Here is a 16597-nt window from a genome sequence, read left to right on the forward strand (position 1 = left end):
CAGTCTTCACACCTTCACTATACTCATTCATTCCGACATCTCCACTGTGTGTCGGTTACGAAATTGTGACTGGAATGCATCTAATGGCCTCTGGGGACTCCTCTCCTATGACAATACATTGAAACGAGAAAACAAACTTCTGAGAAAATTAATTTCAAATGGTTAAATCAATACTTTTCATTTACATTTCATTAGTTCTGAAGAAAGGAGCATGCCAAAAGTTGATTTATAGTAAACTATAGAGTGCACATCCATTAATTAGCAATATTAATGATAAAAAAGAACAGAAAAACAATAACAATTATTTTAAAGACTGTAAACATGGCAACCTATATTCAACAGCCACCTGTATTAGGTGGACACATTTTACTACTGCCTTGTGTGACTGTCTAAGACAGGTTTGACTGTACAATGAAACTCCACCTAATGACCACCCCGTTATAAAGACCAATATTTTAAAGACCGGAATATTTCCTTAATAATTTATAGTAAAACTACTCCAGTATTAAGCCCACCCTACTATTACGGATTATGACCAGTAAAGTCAGACCCAATGGTAGTTTTTGGTACATTTTGACCCCACAAATGCTACCACATCATTTACTTGTCATGTCACATAAGCAACAAACAATAAATAATATGATAAAATCTTGCCTGATAGTTGTCCACGCCATGGTGTTAAAAAGTTAATTACATGACATACAGGTATTGCTCAAATAAGTAATTACGGGTACCTTCACATGCCTGTATCCAAAAGAGGTTCAGGCACAACAAGTAATTACAGGTATCTTAACATGCCTGTATCCAAAAGAGGTTCAGGCACAACAAGTAATTACAGGTATCTTAACATGCCTGTATCCAAAAGAGGTTCAGGCACAACAAGTAATTACAGGTATCTTAACATGCCTGTATCCAAAAGAGGTTCAGGCACAACAAGTAATTACAGGTATCTTAACATGCCTGTATCCAAAAGAGGTTCAGGCACAACAAGTAATTACAGGTATCTTAACATGCCTGTATCCAAAAGAGGTTCAGGCACAACAAGTAATTACAGGTATCTTAACATGCCTGTATCCAAAAGAGGTTCAGGCACAATAAGTAATTAAATAATCTAATTCTTGTGTTTGTTTGCTCTGATTGAGACTGATATTTGTGATTGCAGATCGAAGAGTACATGGATCAGCTACCCAACCACAAAGTGCCTCGTATTGGATCTCCCGGGGATAAGTACCGGGATATGCAACTTATTTACCAGCTTCCCAAACAGGATCTCGCGGAGAACTATAACAAAAACCTCCTAGACGAAACGGAAATAAGTGAATTCAATATTTTCAAAGATCTTCGGGATCAGATTTCTATGGATATTGGATACATTAAAGAATCTGAAATCTTAACGGTGAGTTTTTATTATTTTTATTTCATTACTAACATTTCTTATATCTTGTGACCCACTGTTGGTATGTGCTGTCCTGCCTGTGGTCAAGTACCCATAAAAATTACTTGCTGCAAATGGAAAAATGTAGCAAGTTTTTTTCTGAAGACTACATGTCAAAGTTACCAATGTTAGACATCCAAGTTACCCAACAAGTGAGGAGTGATGTTTGACATCCAAGTCACCCAACAGGTTAGAAGTGATGTTTGACATCCAAGCCACCCAACACGTTAGAAGTGATGTTTGACATCCAAGTCACCCAACACGTTAGAAGTGATGTTTGACTTCCAAGTCACCCAACAAGTCAGAAGTGATGTTTGACATCCAAGTCACCCAACAAGTCAGAAGTGATGTTTGACATCCAAGCCACCCAACAAGTCAGAAGTGATGTTTGACATCCAAGTCACCCAACAAGTCAGAAGTGATGTTTGACTTCCAAGTCACCCAACAAGTCAGAAGTGATGTTTGATTTCCAAGTCACCCAACAAGTCAGAAGTGATATTTGTGAAAACACCTAACACTTTGGTTTTTCCATTTTAATCTGTCCCATAACTGGTACATATATCAAAGGCTGTGGTATGTACTGTTGTGTAACAGATGCCTTAGTGTGTTTTAGTAGGAGTAGCCTGTGTGGTACCAATAGGTTGTCTCTTTCTCTGTTGAACCATTTCTTGTTCCAACCAGTGCATCATGACAGGTATAAGTAAGTCTGTAGTAAGTGCTATCCTGTCTGTGGAATGCTGCATATAAAAGATCCCTTGCTGCTGATCAAAATGAGTAGTCCATGGAGTGGAAGCAGTGGGTATTATCTCTCATATGTGTGTGGTCTTTATACTAGCCATATGTCTGATGGCAGATTTCCTGTCCTGGATGCAGGAACAGGCCGAGGCCGGCACCTGCACCCATGACAGGCCTGCACTACAACAGCTTGTTCTGAATGTGCACATAAAATCCTATGACCTTATCTGACCTGATGGCCGATAACTGTAATCAAAATGTGTTGAATATATTGTTATTAAAACATTTCTTTATTTCATTCCTTTCTATCTCTAGATGAAACGTGTAAAAATATCTGTATATGTTAGACAACAAATAGTGTTGTTTAAAATGTGCTGAGGTGTCATTAAACAAACATTCAATGAAGACGAAAGCTACATAGTAATAAGTGAATACCCAGCTCTGTGACACCTAACAATGTTCTGACTGAAATACTATTCTGAATGAGAAGCAAGAGCCTGATGAGTGATAAGTGAATACCCAGCTCTGTGACACCAACAATGTTCTGACTGAAATACTATTCTGAATGAGAAGCAAGAGCCTGATGAGTGATAAGTGAATACCCAGCTCTGTGACACCAACAATGTTCTGACTGAAATACTATTCTGAATGAGAAGCAAGAGCCTGATGAGTGATAAGTGAATACCCAGCTCTGTGACACCAACAATGTTCTGACTGAAATACTATTCTGAATGAGAAGCAAGAGCCTGATGAGTGATAAGTGAATACCCAGCTCTGTGACACCTAACAATGTTCTGACTGAAATACTATTCTGAATGAGAAGCAAGAGCCTGATGAGTGATAAGTGAATACCCAGCTCTGTGACACCTAACAATGTTCTGACTGAAATACTATTCTGAATGAGAAGCAAGAGCCTGATGAGTGATAAGTGATTACCCAGCTCTGTGACACCAACAATGTTCTGACTGAAATACTATTCTGAATGAGAAGCAAGAGCCTGATGAGTGATAAGTGAATACCCAGCTCTGTGACACCAACAATGTTCTGACTGAAATACTATTCTGAATGAGAAGCAAGAGCCTGATGAGTGATAAGTTATTGTGCACTGTCTCCCGGGCTTAATTATTTATTTATTTCGACTTATTTTCGTGCTTATGTTTAATTAAGGTTCAAGCACGCTGTCCTGGGCACACACCTCAGCTATCTGGGCTGTCTGTCCAGGACAGTGGGTTAGTTGTTAGTTGGTTAGTGATTAGTGAGAGAGAAGTGTAGTGGCCTTACACCTACCCATTGAGCCCTTAAGAACTTGCTCTGGGTGGGAGCCAGTACCGGGCTGCGAAACCTATACCTACCAGCCTGTAGTCCGATGGCTTAACCACTGTGCCACCGAGGCCGGTTCCTGGGCTTAATGGTCCACATCCTGAGCCTGATAATAATTAGAGTCATCAAAACTGTGCTATGAATTACGATGTGGTGTTTTATTTTACAGTTACTGGTATTGATTTCCAGACAATCGGAGTGCTAAATCTCTCAGTGGGATATTACACATCACGTTTTAAAAACTTGCATAAAGTTTTTTCTTCCCCTATTCATTGATTATAATCATTCTCAATGGCTGCAATCAGATATAAAACATGTTTTTATTTGTCTGTTTTCCCAATGTTCAGCTGTCGACTGGCTTCATGAGGTCTGGATGTTGAGTTTTAGTATAAATTGTTGTCCTCATATCAGCTGTAAAGGTTCATATGTATCATTGGTAACATTAATAGTGATAACAGGTAACTTTAAAAAGTATTTCTGTAGATAATGGGCTATATATAGTCCATGTCACTATCCCCAAAACTCTACTATATTTGGTGAACAATGATGTTGCACCGATCCCTATGCAAATGCTGTTTCTGCTGTAAGTATTTATTTTCACAAGTTCTGATGTGTAAAACTGGACTGCTCCATAAATCCAGTATTTAACTGTTTAATTTAAGTTGAACAAATGAATATACAACATGCATGTATTGTCAGTGTTAATGTATTTATGAACCATCGGTCTACAGGCTGGTAGGTACTGGGTTCGGATCCCAGTCGAGGCATGGGATTTTTAATCCAGATACCGACTCCAAACCCTGAGTGAGTGCTCCGCAAGGCTCAATGGGTAGGTGTAAACTACTTGCACCGACCAGTGATCCATAACTGGTTCAACAAAGGCCATGGTTTGTGCTATCCTGCCTGTGGGAAGCGCAAATAAAAGATCCCTTGCTGCTAATCGGGAAGAGTAGCCCATGTAGTGGCGATGGCGGGTTTCCTCTCAAAATCTGTGGTCCTTGACCATATGTCTGACGCCATATAACTGTAAATAAACTGTGTTGAGTGCGTCGTTAAATAAAACATTTCTTTCTTTCTTTTTTTCGTATTTATGAAATTCCAAGAAATATCACCCAAGAGCAAAAAGTTTACACAGACTGAGTAGCCATTGGTTCTCATCTGTCTTCAATAAGAGACAGTTTTGGTTGTGATAACACAACTGGATAATTAACAGTTCAGCTGGAAACTGTTTAATGTTCAAACTCTGTGGTGTGGTGGTTAAGTCAGTGGACTTAAGGTTGATAGGTTCATGGTTCACATTACAGTACCAGCTCTCACCAGTAAATACAGAGTGGGTTTTAAGGGCTCAGTGAATTGTAATGGCTTATTGGGGGGGGGGGGGGGGGGGAGAGACATAATGCAACTACTCTGACTTCTCTAACATAAAATAATAAAGTTTGTCTGTTTAACGACACCACTAGAACACATAGGCTATTGGTAATTTTGACATATAATCTTAGAGAAGAAACCTGTTACATTCCCATGCAGGGGATCTTTTATATGCACCATTTGACAGATGGGATAGCGCACCACAGCCTTTGATATACCAGTCATGGTGCACGGGCTAGAACGAGAAATAACTCAATGGGCCCACCAACGGGAATCGATCATAGATCTACCGTACATCGGGCAAGTGCTTTACCACTGGGCTACATCGATCTCCAAATATTATATATCCATAATTATTAGTACTAAGCAAAATGTCTACATTAGTCGAGGTTTGTAGCCTTGCCTTCCACAGGCACATCCAGTAGTCAGTCTTATATATTATGAAACTTGGTCAAATGTGTGATGCCTATCTAAAAGTTGTCATGCTCAGAAATCTATCTAGAGATAATTTCATATAGTGGAATTAATTTGGAATACTTTTTTAATTTTGTAATTATGTAATTTCCAGACAAGCTTTATATAAATATAGCCTGTGCAAAGAAAGGTAAATAACTGGTCGCTCCCAGCTTTTGGTTGTCAGACAAACTTCAAAAGTATTTGAAATTGATAACTGACATTGCTACTTGTGTTGATTTTCTTTGTACAGAAGTGGTCGTTTTACATTTTTAGTATATACTGATTTACATTTATTGGCATACTAATATTTACAATAACAAATGATTTAGCAAATTAGCAAACAAATATTCAAATCAAACACTACTGATATTTATGATATCAAACTGTTTAGCAAATTAGCAAACAAATATTTGGATGAAACACTACTTACTGATATTTTTGTATTTATAATGACAAACTCTTGTTTCAGAGTTGCTACAACTGTAAAGGAGAGATAGATGATGGGGAACTGGTGGTGTTTGCCCCGAAGGCTGGCAAGGATATCTGCTGGCACCCTGCATGTTTTGTGTGTGACGTCTGTGATGAACTGTTGGTAGACCTCGTCTACTGCGTCCACTCCAAACGGCTGTACTGTGAGAGGCACTATGCTGAAGTCATCAGACCACGGTGTCCATCATGTGATGAGGTAGGCAGGATTTAGTTGGGGGTTTTATCGTAATTTTTGGCCACTATGAATTTTAGGCCATTATAAAATAAATCCCAGATTTTCATCTCTGCTTGCCATTTTTTTATTGGCAAAAAATCCCCAACCTGTGTCATTTAAAAATATTTGATGCATGATGTGTGGTATTTCCAAAGTCCTAAAAATATAAAATAAAAAATAAAATTTCACCACTTGCCCCCATTTTGAAAAATATTTGAATAATAATCTAGCATTAAATTTATAATGCCTTATAATATATATGCAATTTTAAAAACAAAAGCAAAGTGTAGATCTATGTTAACGCTATCTGAAATGCAGTCTACCGCAGTCCCTCATTGAACCCCTGGCTTTATTTCCCATTCCATCCAATGATATTATCTGACGTTGTGGTATTCATTGGTCATTCCAGCCAATGATATTATCTGAGGTTGTGATATTCATTGATCATTCCAGCCAATGCACCACGACAGGTATATCAAAGGCTGTGGTATGTGCTATACTGTCTGTGGGATGGTGCATATAAAAGATCCCTTGCTGCTGATCGAAAGGAGTAGCCCATGAAATCTCTGTGTGGTCCTTAACCATATGTTCAACGCCATAAAACTTTAAATAAAATGTGTTGAGTGTGTCGTTAAATAAAACATTTCCTTCCTTCCTTCCTGGTCATTAATTTGAGCATTAATAAGAACGTGTGTTTGAACTGTGTGTATGGTCGACTCATACCAAATGGGTTGTAATGGGTGCATAAATACTCCCAATGGGAAACATTATTTAAAAAGTATTCCTTCCTTCCTGGTCATTAATTTGAGCATTAATAAGAATGTGTGTTTGAACGCAGTATGGTCGACTCATACCAAATGGGTTGTAATGGGTGCATAAATACTCCCAATGGGAAACATTATTTAAAAAGTATTCCTTCCTTCCTGGTCATTAATTTGAGCATTAATAAGAATGTGTGTTTGAACGCAGTATGGTCGACTCATACCAAATGGGTTGTAATGGGTGCATAAATACTCCCAATGGGAAACATTATTTAAAAAGTATTCCTTCCTTCCTGGTCATTAATTTGAGCATTAATAAGAATGTGTGTTTGAACGCAGTATGGTCGACTCATACCAAATGGGTTGTAATGGGTGCATAAATACTCCCAATGGGAAACATTATTTAAAAAGTATTCCTTCCTTCCTGGTCATTAATTTGAGCATTAATAAGAATGTGTGTTTGAACGTAGTATGGTCGACTCATACCAAATGGGTTGTAATGGGTGCATAAATACTCCCAATGGGAAACATTATTTAAAAGCACTACAGAGAAGCCATAGCTAATACATTATATAATAAGATCACCTTTATATCAGCTCAACTACGTTTGGAAATTGGGGGGAAAATCCAAGCTTTCTTGAAATATCAGTAAGGTATAACTAATACTAATACATATACATAATGTGTAGGATCACTTGCATGCCAGCATTCCCAAATTATCTTTGAAACTTCAAAAATCGCAGACATAGTTATTTTCCAATAAAATATAAATCATTAAATGAATTTTTTTTGCCAAATTTAAATTAAAATTCACCAATTGTTTTAAAATTTCCAGCTGGCAAATTTATCAAGTGACAGAGCTTGCCATGACTCCCATGAGCACAACATTGATAAGTTAGAGTTAAACATTCAGTTTCTACAGTGAGAACAAGTGTTTTAGAAAGGTATAGCAGAGAGAGTGAGTGAGAGAGAGAGAGAGAGAGAGAGAGAGAGAGAGAGAGAGAGAGAGAGAGAGAGAGAGAGAGAGAGAGAGAGAGAGAGAGAGAGAGAGAGAGAGAGAGAGTGAGTGAGAGAGAAATTGAGAGAGAGAGACCGAGAGAGAGAGTTTAGACATATTTCACTGTACTTCTCATAGACAAGGCAGTACATACCATGGCCTTTGATGGGAGATTTTAAACTACGACTGTTTGTGTCTAACAATAGGTTATTTCAACATGTGTTGATAAAGGAGTAGATACTGTAGTCAGACAGCTATCTGGAATCTTTTGATGGGCTGCCTGGACTTTTGCCAGACTTTCAAGGTGATGCACAATAACTTTGCAAAGTCAGCTTTCGCTTTTTATTAGACTTTTCTTCTTCAGACTAACCATTTCTAAATGTATTGCTAAAGTCTGGGTTCAAGGCTTGTTGTCATAATACATTCAAAGTAAAGGAAACATGGCATTAACAAGTATGTTTATTTAATGAAAACTTGTACTTAAAGAACACTAATGGCTCCTTCTTACAGAATGCATTGGTATTAGGGACATGGTATTTTGTATGAAACATGTTCTTTAAATACATGCCATACATGTAGATACTTTGCCTTCCAGTATAGGAGAAAACAAATTTATCTTCAAATCCTGAGCACCACTATGTCAGACGATTCCTTCTGTAAGAAAAACAAGAGATGACACAAATAATGTACGAATGGCTTGAATGGAACATGTAACGCAGAGCTTGAACTTAAGAATTTATTACAATTATTATTGCAATTTTGAAAAGTAACCTTCACAATAAATATAAAAACAAGAAATTATCCCTTCAACCTAGGCAATAATTTTTATCAACAGCAATATATTGTTAAGTTCGAGCCCTATATTGTGTGTGTTTCTTTTGTTTAAATCTAATTGTTTTCTTTGACAATATTATTGTCAAAAATAACATATATGCCAGTATAGTCAATGATTCATAAATCAATGTGCTCTAGTGGTGTCATTAAACAAAACAAACTTTAACTTTATGTATAGCAGTTGAGAACAATTTGTCATATATGATAAAAATGTTTTCCTTGTTGTGTAATATATATCTATCACAGGATAGCTTTTTTTTATTCAATTTTTTTTAAACTAAACATCTGAGACAAATTTGTCATGTGTGATTAAGTGTTTTCCTTCCTATGGAGTGAGTCCGTGATGACACTGATGTGCACAGGAAAGCTGATATCACAAACACCAATAGGTTTGACCTACTTCACCCATCAATGACTTTACTAAGTAAATAAAGTCAGGGTATGCAGTTGTAAAATCTGGTTTAAGCTAGAATTAATTGAACTTGTAGTTGATTTAAACACTGTTTATTACTGTCACTTCAGTTGGGATCGGTCAACAGGCTATTGCCAAATATTATTATTATGTAGCAAGAGTCATGAGGAAGTTGTTCTTTTTATTTAATTGATAGAAAAGAATAGTTTATGTGCTTTAAATTTGAGACTCTAAGTTTAAAGTTTGTTTTGTTTAACAACACCACTAGAGCACATTAATTTATTAATCAAGGGCTATTGGATGTCAAAACATTTGGTAATTGTGACATATAGTCTAAAAGTGAAAGTTTGTTTTGTTTAATGACACCACTAGAGCACATTGATTTTGTAATCAGGGGCTATTGGATGTCAAACATTTGGTAATTTTGACATATAGTCTAAAAGAGGAAACCCGCTACATTTTTGCATTAGTAGGAAGGGAATTTTTATAGGCACCATCCCACAAATATGATAGCACAAATACCATGGCCTTTGATATACCAGTCGTGGTGCACTAGCTGGAACCAAAAATAGCCCAATGGACCCAATGACGGGGGCTGTAAAAATAACCCAATGGACCCAATGACGGGGGCTGTAAAAATAGCCCAATGGACCCAATGACGGGGGCTGTAAAAATAGCCCAATGGACCCAATGACGGGGGCTGTAAAAATAACCCAATGGACCCAATGACGGGGGCTGTAAAAATAGCCCAATGGACCCAATGACGGGGGCTGTAAAATGCGTGATTTCTCCTTAAAGGTGCAGATCCTAGTTTTAACCCATAAAAATGAAAACTACAAACCTGTAACTCATTTGGATAAAGTTACAATAGAGTGAAAGAAGAATCTGTGACGTTAAAATGGAAAATATCCTTAAAAATAGACTAGAACTCGAATCAATAAACCTCTACTTCTCAAACGCACATGCATTTTTTAAAAAACACCAGGATGACCAGAAACACTTCGGTTCCATGGAAATGGATAATCTAAACAATAAAATATAAGTAATGTTTGATTACAGTGATCATAAACGGCTCTAATAGTGAAAAATATGCTGTAGTGTTTAAAAACTAGGATCTGTCTCTTTAATGGGTCAACCATGATCTGCAATTCAAGTAAATACTGAACATCTAGAATTTGTTTTCAAATGGTGCAGGTATGAACTGAAAACAGAAGCCTAGCTGAATCACAGAAACATGTGGACATCATTATTTTTGTTTGTACTTGCATGAACCAAAACATCTAAATGGTCAGGAATTGGGAATCATGGTTTTAAAATCTGATTGGTGCCAACAATCAACAATTATTCTCTTTCTTTTTTTAATAAAAAAATACGAAAGCTGCAGGGCCTGTGCTTATAAAACTTAAAGTCTAGACTTTTAATAAAGTCCAGACTTTAACGTAATGCTATTTGAATGGCATTGCCATGACGTTAAAAGTCTGGACTTTATTAAAGTCTGGACTTTATTAAAGTCTAGACTTTAAGATTTATAAGCACGGGGCCTGGTTGGTTTTTACTGCACATGTTTAATTTTGTTTAAACATCTAAAGTCATTAAAGTTGCTGTCTGACCAAAACTGGAGTGACAATACTTGTTCTGAATGCTCTGTAGAATCTATTGGTAGGGCAATTATATTCTTTTGACACTGCTCCTAATTCTTTAAAGTGGTATTATCATCTTTAAAGTGGTATTATCATCTTTAGACATTATACAGGATTGTGTACAGGGGAGGCTTTTGTGAGTCGAAACCCCTACCTGGTCAAGCTAATTTTCTGTTTTCTTAATATATTTTTTAGGGTCATGATTCGACCCCCCCCCCCCCCTCCCTTATAAACTTCGGTCACCACAGTCTAGAACACCTGCTAAAGTTCCTGTTATGATGCAGTTTTCTTAGAGCCATTAAAATTCTTGCACTGAAATCTTGTACTTTTGAATAGTTGAGTGATTATACACATGTAATTATTCACCAGAGGTCACAGCTTCATGTTAACAGATACATGTATGTGCTGTACCCAAAACAGACTTCGGTTTGTAGTAAACAGAGTGTCCAGATGGAGGCTTGTTTAAGGTACATGGTCTAAACAATGTATTGTACTGCTGGTTAAAATTTAGAGCTATTAAAGTGGTGAATCTAGCAGTCAGTAAGGGGTCATCCAAAGTTTTCAACATTATCACAGTACATGTAGTACAAAGAGTACTACTTTTTCAGACACCCCCCCTACCCCTAAATTAGTACTTATCAACATTTTATTTTATCAGTGGTGACTGGTCAAGTTTGTAAGACAATTTAAACTAAATTTTGAGCTGCTTTCCAGTAATTTTGAGCACTCCTTACAGTTTTCTGTCGTCCAGCATTCTCATTCACGAAAACATATGCATTAATAAAATGTACATACAGATAGTTAGGCATTTTATGAACGATTGTCGGCAATCGAGATACAAATTTTAACACTTCGGCGTACAGATCTGTAAAATAATCACTCACCATCTTTACATCTCAGACTATATCCGGTACATGTGGTGCAAAGGATGTTGGGATATTATGATGATGGTCAGCTCAGAACGCCGGATTTGGACATATAAAGCCCCAGATCAAGATCGGCAGTATCAAAAATAATTTCCAAATCCAACAAAAAATTTGACATTTTATTAAACTACAAAAGTTGTATGTAAGTGACACCCCCCGTTCCCCCTGCCGTACGCTTTATACAACCTGTTGTACGACTGTGAAAATGTTGATAACTTTGGATGACCCCTAAAGCTAAAGCCTGAGGTGCTGGTTAAAACTTGTAGCTATTGAAGTGTTGGATCTAGCAGTCAGTAAAGCATTTGGCTGTAGTGCTTGGGTTATAGGATCAAACCCTATCGGTGGACTCAATCTCTGATTGGGACTTTTCCCATCACAGCCATGCCCAATGATTAATATATCAAAGATCATGGTACATAATACTATGCTGTGACCTATGGGAAAGTGCATACTTAAAAGATCATGGTACATAATACTATGCTGTGACCTATGGGAAAGTGCATACTTAAAAGATCATGGTACATAATACTATGCTGTGACCTATGGGAAAGTGCATACTTAAAAGATCATGGTACATAATACTATGCTGTGACCTATGGGAAAGTGCATACTTAAAAGATCACTTGATGACAAAATCTAGTGGGTTTCCTGTAAGCCTATTTGTCAGAATTACCGATAGCCGATGATTAATATTTAAATCAAATATGCTATAGTGGTGTTGTGAAACAAAAACTAAACTTTTTGCTGTTGTTTCTTAGAACATTCATTCTACAAGCAAGAAACTGTTTTAGACTACATGTACCATACTGATGTAATGTAAGAGGAAGTAGTACCTTTAAGATTAATTCACTAGAGATCTCTATCTTTACTCATTCTACAGGCAAGAAACTGTTTTAGACTACATGTACCATACTGATGTAATGTAAGAGGAAGTAGTACCTTTAAGATTAATTCACTAGAGATCTCTATCTTTACTCATTCTACAGGCAAGAAACTGTTTTAGACTACATGTACCATACTGATGTAATGTAAGAGGAAGTAGTACCTTTAAGATTAATTCACTAGAGATCTCTATCTTTACTCATTCTACAGGCAAGAAACTGTTTTAGACTACATGTACCATACTGATGTAATGTAAGAGGAAGTAGTACCTTTAAGATTAATTCACTACAGATCTCTATCTTTACTCATTCTTCAGGCAGCTGATGTTATTCTGAACTTTATAAATTTTGTTGTTAAAATGGAATTGGAGGGAAATGTTTTACAGGAAATATTAATTAAGTGTGGACCTTTTATGCTTGAGATAATTAAAATAATTCTGCACCATAACAATAATACAGAGATTTTTTTTAATTGGTCAAGCAAAGGTCACACTGTTCAGGATTATTGTAAGATACACAAAACATATCTTGCTCTTATGCAAATTATTCTAATTATATGTATTTATTTTGGTTATTTTAAATGTATAGATACTACATGTACATGCATTTGGTATAAAATTAAAAGTTTAATGTACAACTTTACAAAGAAACATGACTTTGCAATGCATCTCTCAATCATAAATTAATCTATAGAGCTATTGATCTAATGTAGTTTTTAAAATTTGGTATGTAGTTAAAAGTAGTGTTATATTTGGTCAATTTGTTTGCTGGTTTTATTTCTTGGCTAGCATCTTGAGCTAATTTAGAAGGGTTGTAAAATTATTTAATACATAAGACTTATCTGGCTCCTACACAAATTATTGTAATGGGATGCACTTATTGTTGGTTATTTTAAACATAGTTACCACACTTATTTCGTATACTATTAAAATATTAATATAAAACCTTTTGAAATGTATTACAGAGGCATCCCCTAACCATAAACTAAGTTACTGGTTTATTGTAGATTAAACCAGTTGTCATCTTGTTAACAGTAGTGTTGTTCTTGGTCAATTTAGTTTGCTAGTTTTATTTCTTGGCAAGCATCTTGAGGTAATTTTGCCTGGTTGTAAACTGATAAAGATTTGATGAGTCAGCAGATTTGGTCATTAGGAATAGTAGTAACTCTATCCTCTACCTATCAGTAATTGAAAGTACACTGCTGCCAACTGGCAGGTAGTAGGTAGCTTCATTTGGGATGGACATTACTTTGTTTACCGTCATTATTTCTGGCACATTCTTGTGTTATGAGAAATTGCAAGTTGATTATATAAAGAGAATAACTGATATATGGCATAGACAGAATGTCATATTTATCCTGTGAATGGTATGAACATTGAACTCTGCGTGACCTTCTCTGTGGAGATAATCTGAAAGATAAAGCTGATAGTTTCTTTTAATAGAAAAAAAGAGGAGAAAGATTTGATATTGAATTGGGTTTGTTTGTATCATGTACTCACGCCAGTTGTTCATTCCATGGGGCTGAGATGCAGCTCAGTGGTAGAGCGCTCACCTGAGGTGTGATGGAACTTGAGTTTTCCACATCCTAACTAGTGCCTGGGATATCAAGGACCTTAAAATGTACTGTTCTACCTATGGGGAAAATGCATATTATAAAAGATCCCTGGCTGTAGTTTTTAAAATTTAATTTTGGTAAGAGTTATGTGACAGGAGTGGGCTCTCTCTCTCTCATTCTCTCTCTCTCTCTCTCTCTCTCTCTCTCTCTCTCTCTCTCTCTCTCTCTCTCTCTCTCTCTCTCTCTCTCTCTCTCTCTCTCTCTCTCTCTCTCTCTCTCTCTCTGTGTGTGTGTGTGTGTGTGTGTGTGTGTGTGTGTGTGTGTGTGTAACTCTCTCTAACACTCTTTCTCTCTGTCTCTCTTTACCAAGTGTTGAATAACCATTTTAAAAAAATCTGACATAATTAGAAAGTCAGTTAATGCACACACTCTTACCCTTAATGTCACAATCATGAGGGGTCAAATTTATATCAGGTGATTATTATTATGGGTTTATTTTGATGTGTTTAGGTCTTAAATACAGAAAAATTTGACATTTGTGTATATGCATACACACACACACACACACACACACACACACACACACACACACACACACACACACACACACACCACATACATACATACATACATACACATACACACACACACACACACACACAAACATAACATACATACACACACACACATAACATACATACATACATACATACACACATACATACATACATACATATTTTTATAGTTTGTATGTAATGGCTAAAATTATATTTTTGTAATGTTATATTTTATGTCATTAAGTGAACATCATCTTGTGGAGAGGCGTTTATATAGGCTTATCGCCTGTTTGCCGATCACTTCATTTACCGTATATTGCCATGTATTAGCCGACTCCTTGGATTAGCCGTCCTCTTAGTTTGACCCTAAATATCCAGTACAAAATCATCGGCCTTGTGTATAAGCCGAAGTCATCTTTTGTCCAGCTGTTTGTTGTATCAATTTCAATAATACTGTCAACAAATAGACTTGTGCTTTTCTTGTTCACTATATTTGTTTTCCCTTTAATTATTACAAACACAGTAATCGCGATCGCAATCAATGCGGCAATGCTAACTTCTACCATGCCGTGAAAAATAATTTAGAACTGATAAAGCATAACAGAAAAATAAATAATTCAAGCTGTAACAACATATCACTGCACATAAGTAATTAATTTATTCACTGGACAGCAAAAAAGTAAAATCATTGTTGAGGCATGTTTAATCCCCCACAACACACACAAAAACAAAAGATTGTGCGTTCCGTGACTATATCTGTTCACTGTATATGGTATGGTCATGTGACAATAGTGGGAGTAATTATCGTCCTGAAATTCATGTTATGTTTTTTCAGTCGCTAATGTTAATAATGAGCTTAATTTATTTATGGCATTACTTTACAGTTTAATGCACCCTCCAAACAAAACAATAATATTAGAAATATAATACTTGTTTGAAGAAAAAACACCGTTTTGTATCTTAAATTTGCTATATGAAAGACTGGTCCCAGCACAGGTCAAACAAAGATGGTGGACAGTTGGAAAGAATATGTTTTTACCATTGAAATGACAATAAAACAAGTAATTTTTTATTATTATTCATCAAACTTATAATGCATTCAAGAACAAAAAACTGCATAATATTGCATGATGGGGTGTTTTATTTATACTGTGCACAAATATTGTTACATAATCTGTGAAAGGCTAAGGGTCTGATCAAAATTTATAAGTCACGGTTGGGAGTATTTTCTATCGGAATTTTATGCTCCAATTTGTTGCCTCCGTGTATAAGCCGACTCTCTTCTTTTGAAAAGTGTTTCTAGACTTCAAAAGTCGGCTAATACACAGCAATATACGGTATTTGGATAAATATTGTTTAAAAAAAGAAAGAAAGAATTGTTAGTGTTTAATTTTATAAACTACTAAAACCTCCAAAATACTGTTTCATTAATGAAATTTGGTTGTATATTTTTCCAGTTGGATTTTATAATTGCAGATAATCTACTTTAACTGGCACATTAATATCATTATTAGTGTGTGATCCTCGGAGAACTGGCGTTCGATAGATCACTGCCAGTCAGAACTCTGGCTAATTTCCAAACGCTCATTCCCCACACAAACACATGGTTTCCCCACAGACCTGTTCAAACCACTAAGAACTACGATCTTATATCGGCTCATCAGTCTATTTATAAACACCTTTTGCACACATCACTGAAATGCATGTGTTATAGGTGTGTATATATATCCATGCACCCACATAGAGCAGGCAGCAAACCAATTCTAAGACAATACTCTTCACCCTTCTTCTTTGGATTTTTTCCCCTCCTTCTTGAAGGCAGCCCTCTTCATTTGGGGTGAGTCTAGTTTGTGTCTTTAAAAAGTGAAATAGATGAGCATGCAATATTACCTGGAGGTTGTCTAGCAAGGAAAAAAATAGTATTCTGCCACTAATAGTTTTTATTTGTTTTTTGACCATGACATAATTAATTAAATAAAGACAGAAAGAAAAAAGAACCTAAGTCTTACTGTTAATG

General features: G+C 36.2%; 1 protein-coding gene across 5 annotated transcripts in view; it reads left to right on the forward strand.

Moving 5' to 3' along the window:
* Positions 1 to 16597, forward strand: part of LOC121372495 (four and a half LIM domains protein 2-like) — a 148123-nt gene that overhangs the window by 73261 nt on the left and 58265 nt on the right. For all 5 annotated transcript variants that reach the window (XM_041498842.1, XM_041498840.1, XM_041498843.1 and 2 more), the window contains exons 4-5: positions 1163 to 1396; positions 5784 to 5999. In XM_041498842.1, the coding sequence (XP_041354776.1) occupies positions 1163 to 1396; positions 5784 to 5999 (450 nt within the window). The remainder of the gene's footprint in view (positions 1 to 1162; positions 1397 to 5783; positions 6000 to 16597) is intronic.

The sequence above is a fragment of the Gigantopelta aegis genome, chromosome 4 (genome assembly GCF_016097555.1).
Source record: "Gigantopelta aegis isolate Gae_Host chromosome 4, Gae_host_genome, whole genome shotgun sequence".
NCBI lineage: Eukaryota > Metazoa > Mollusca > Gastropoda > Neomphalida > Peltospiridae > Gigantopelta > Gigantopelta aegis.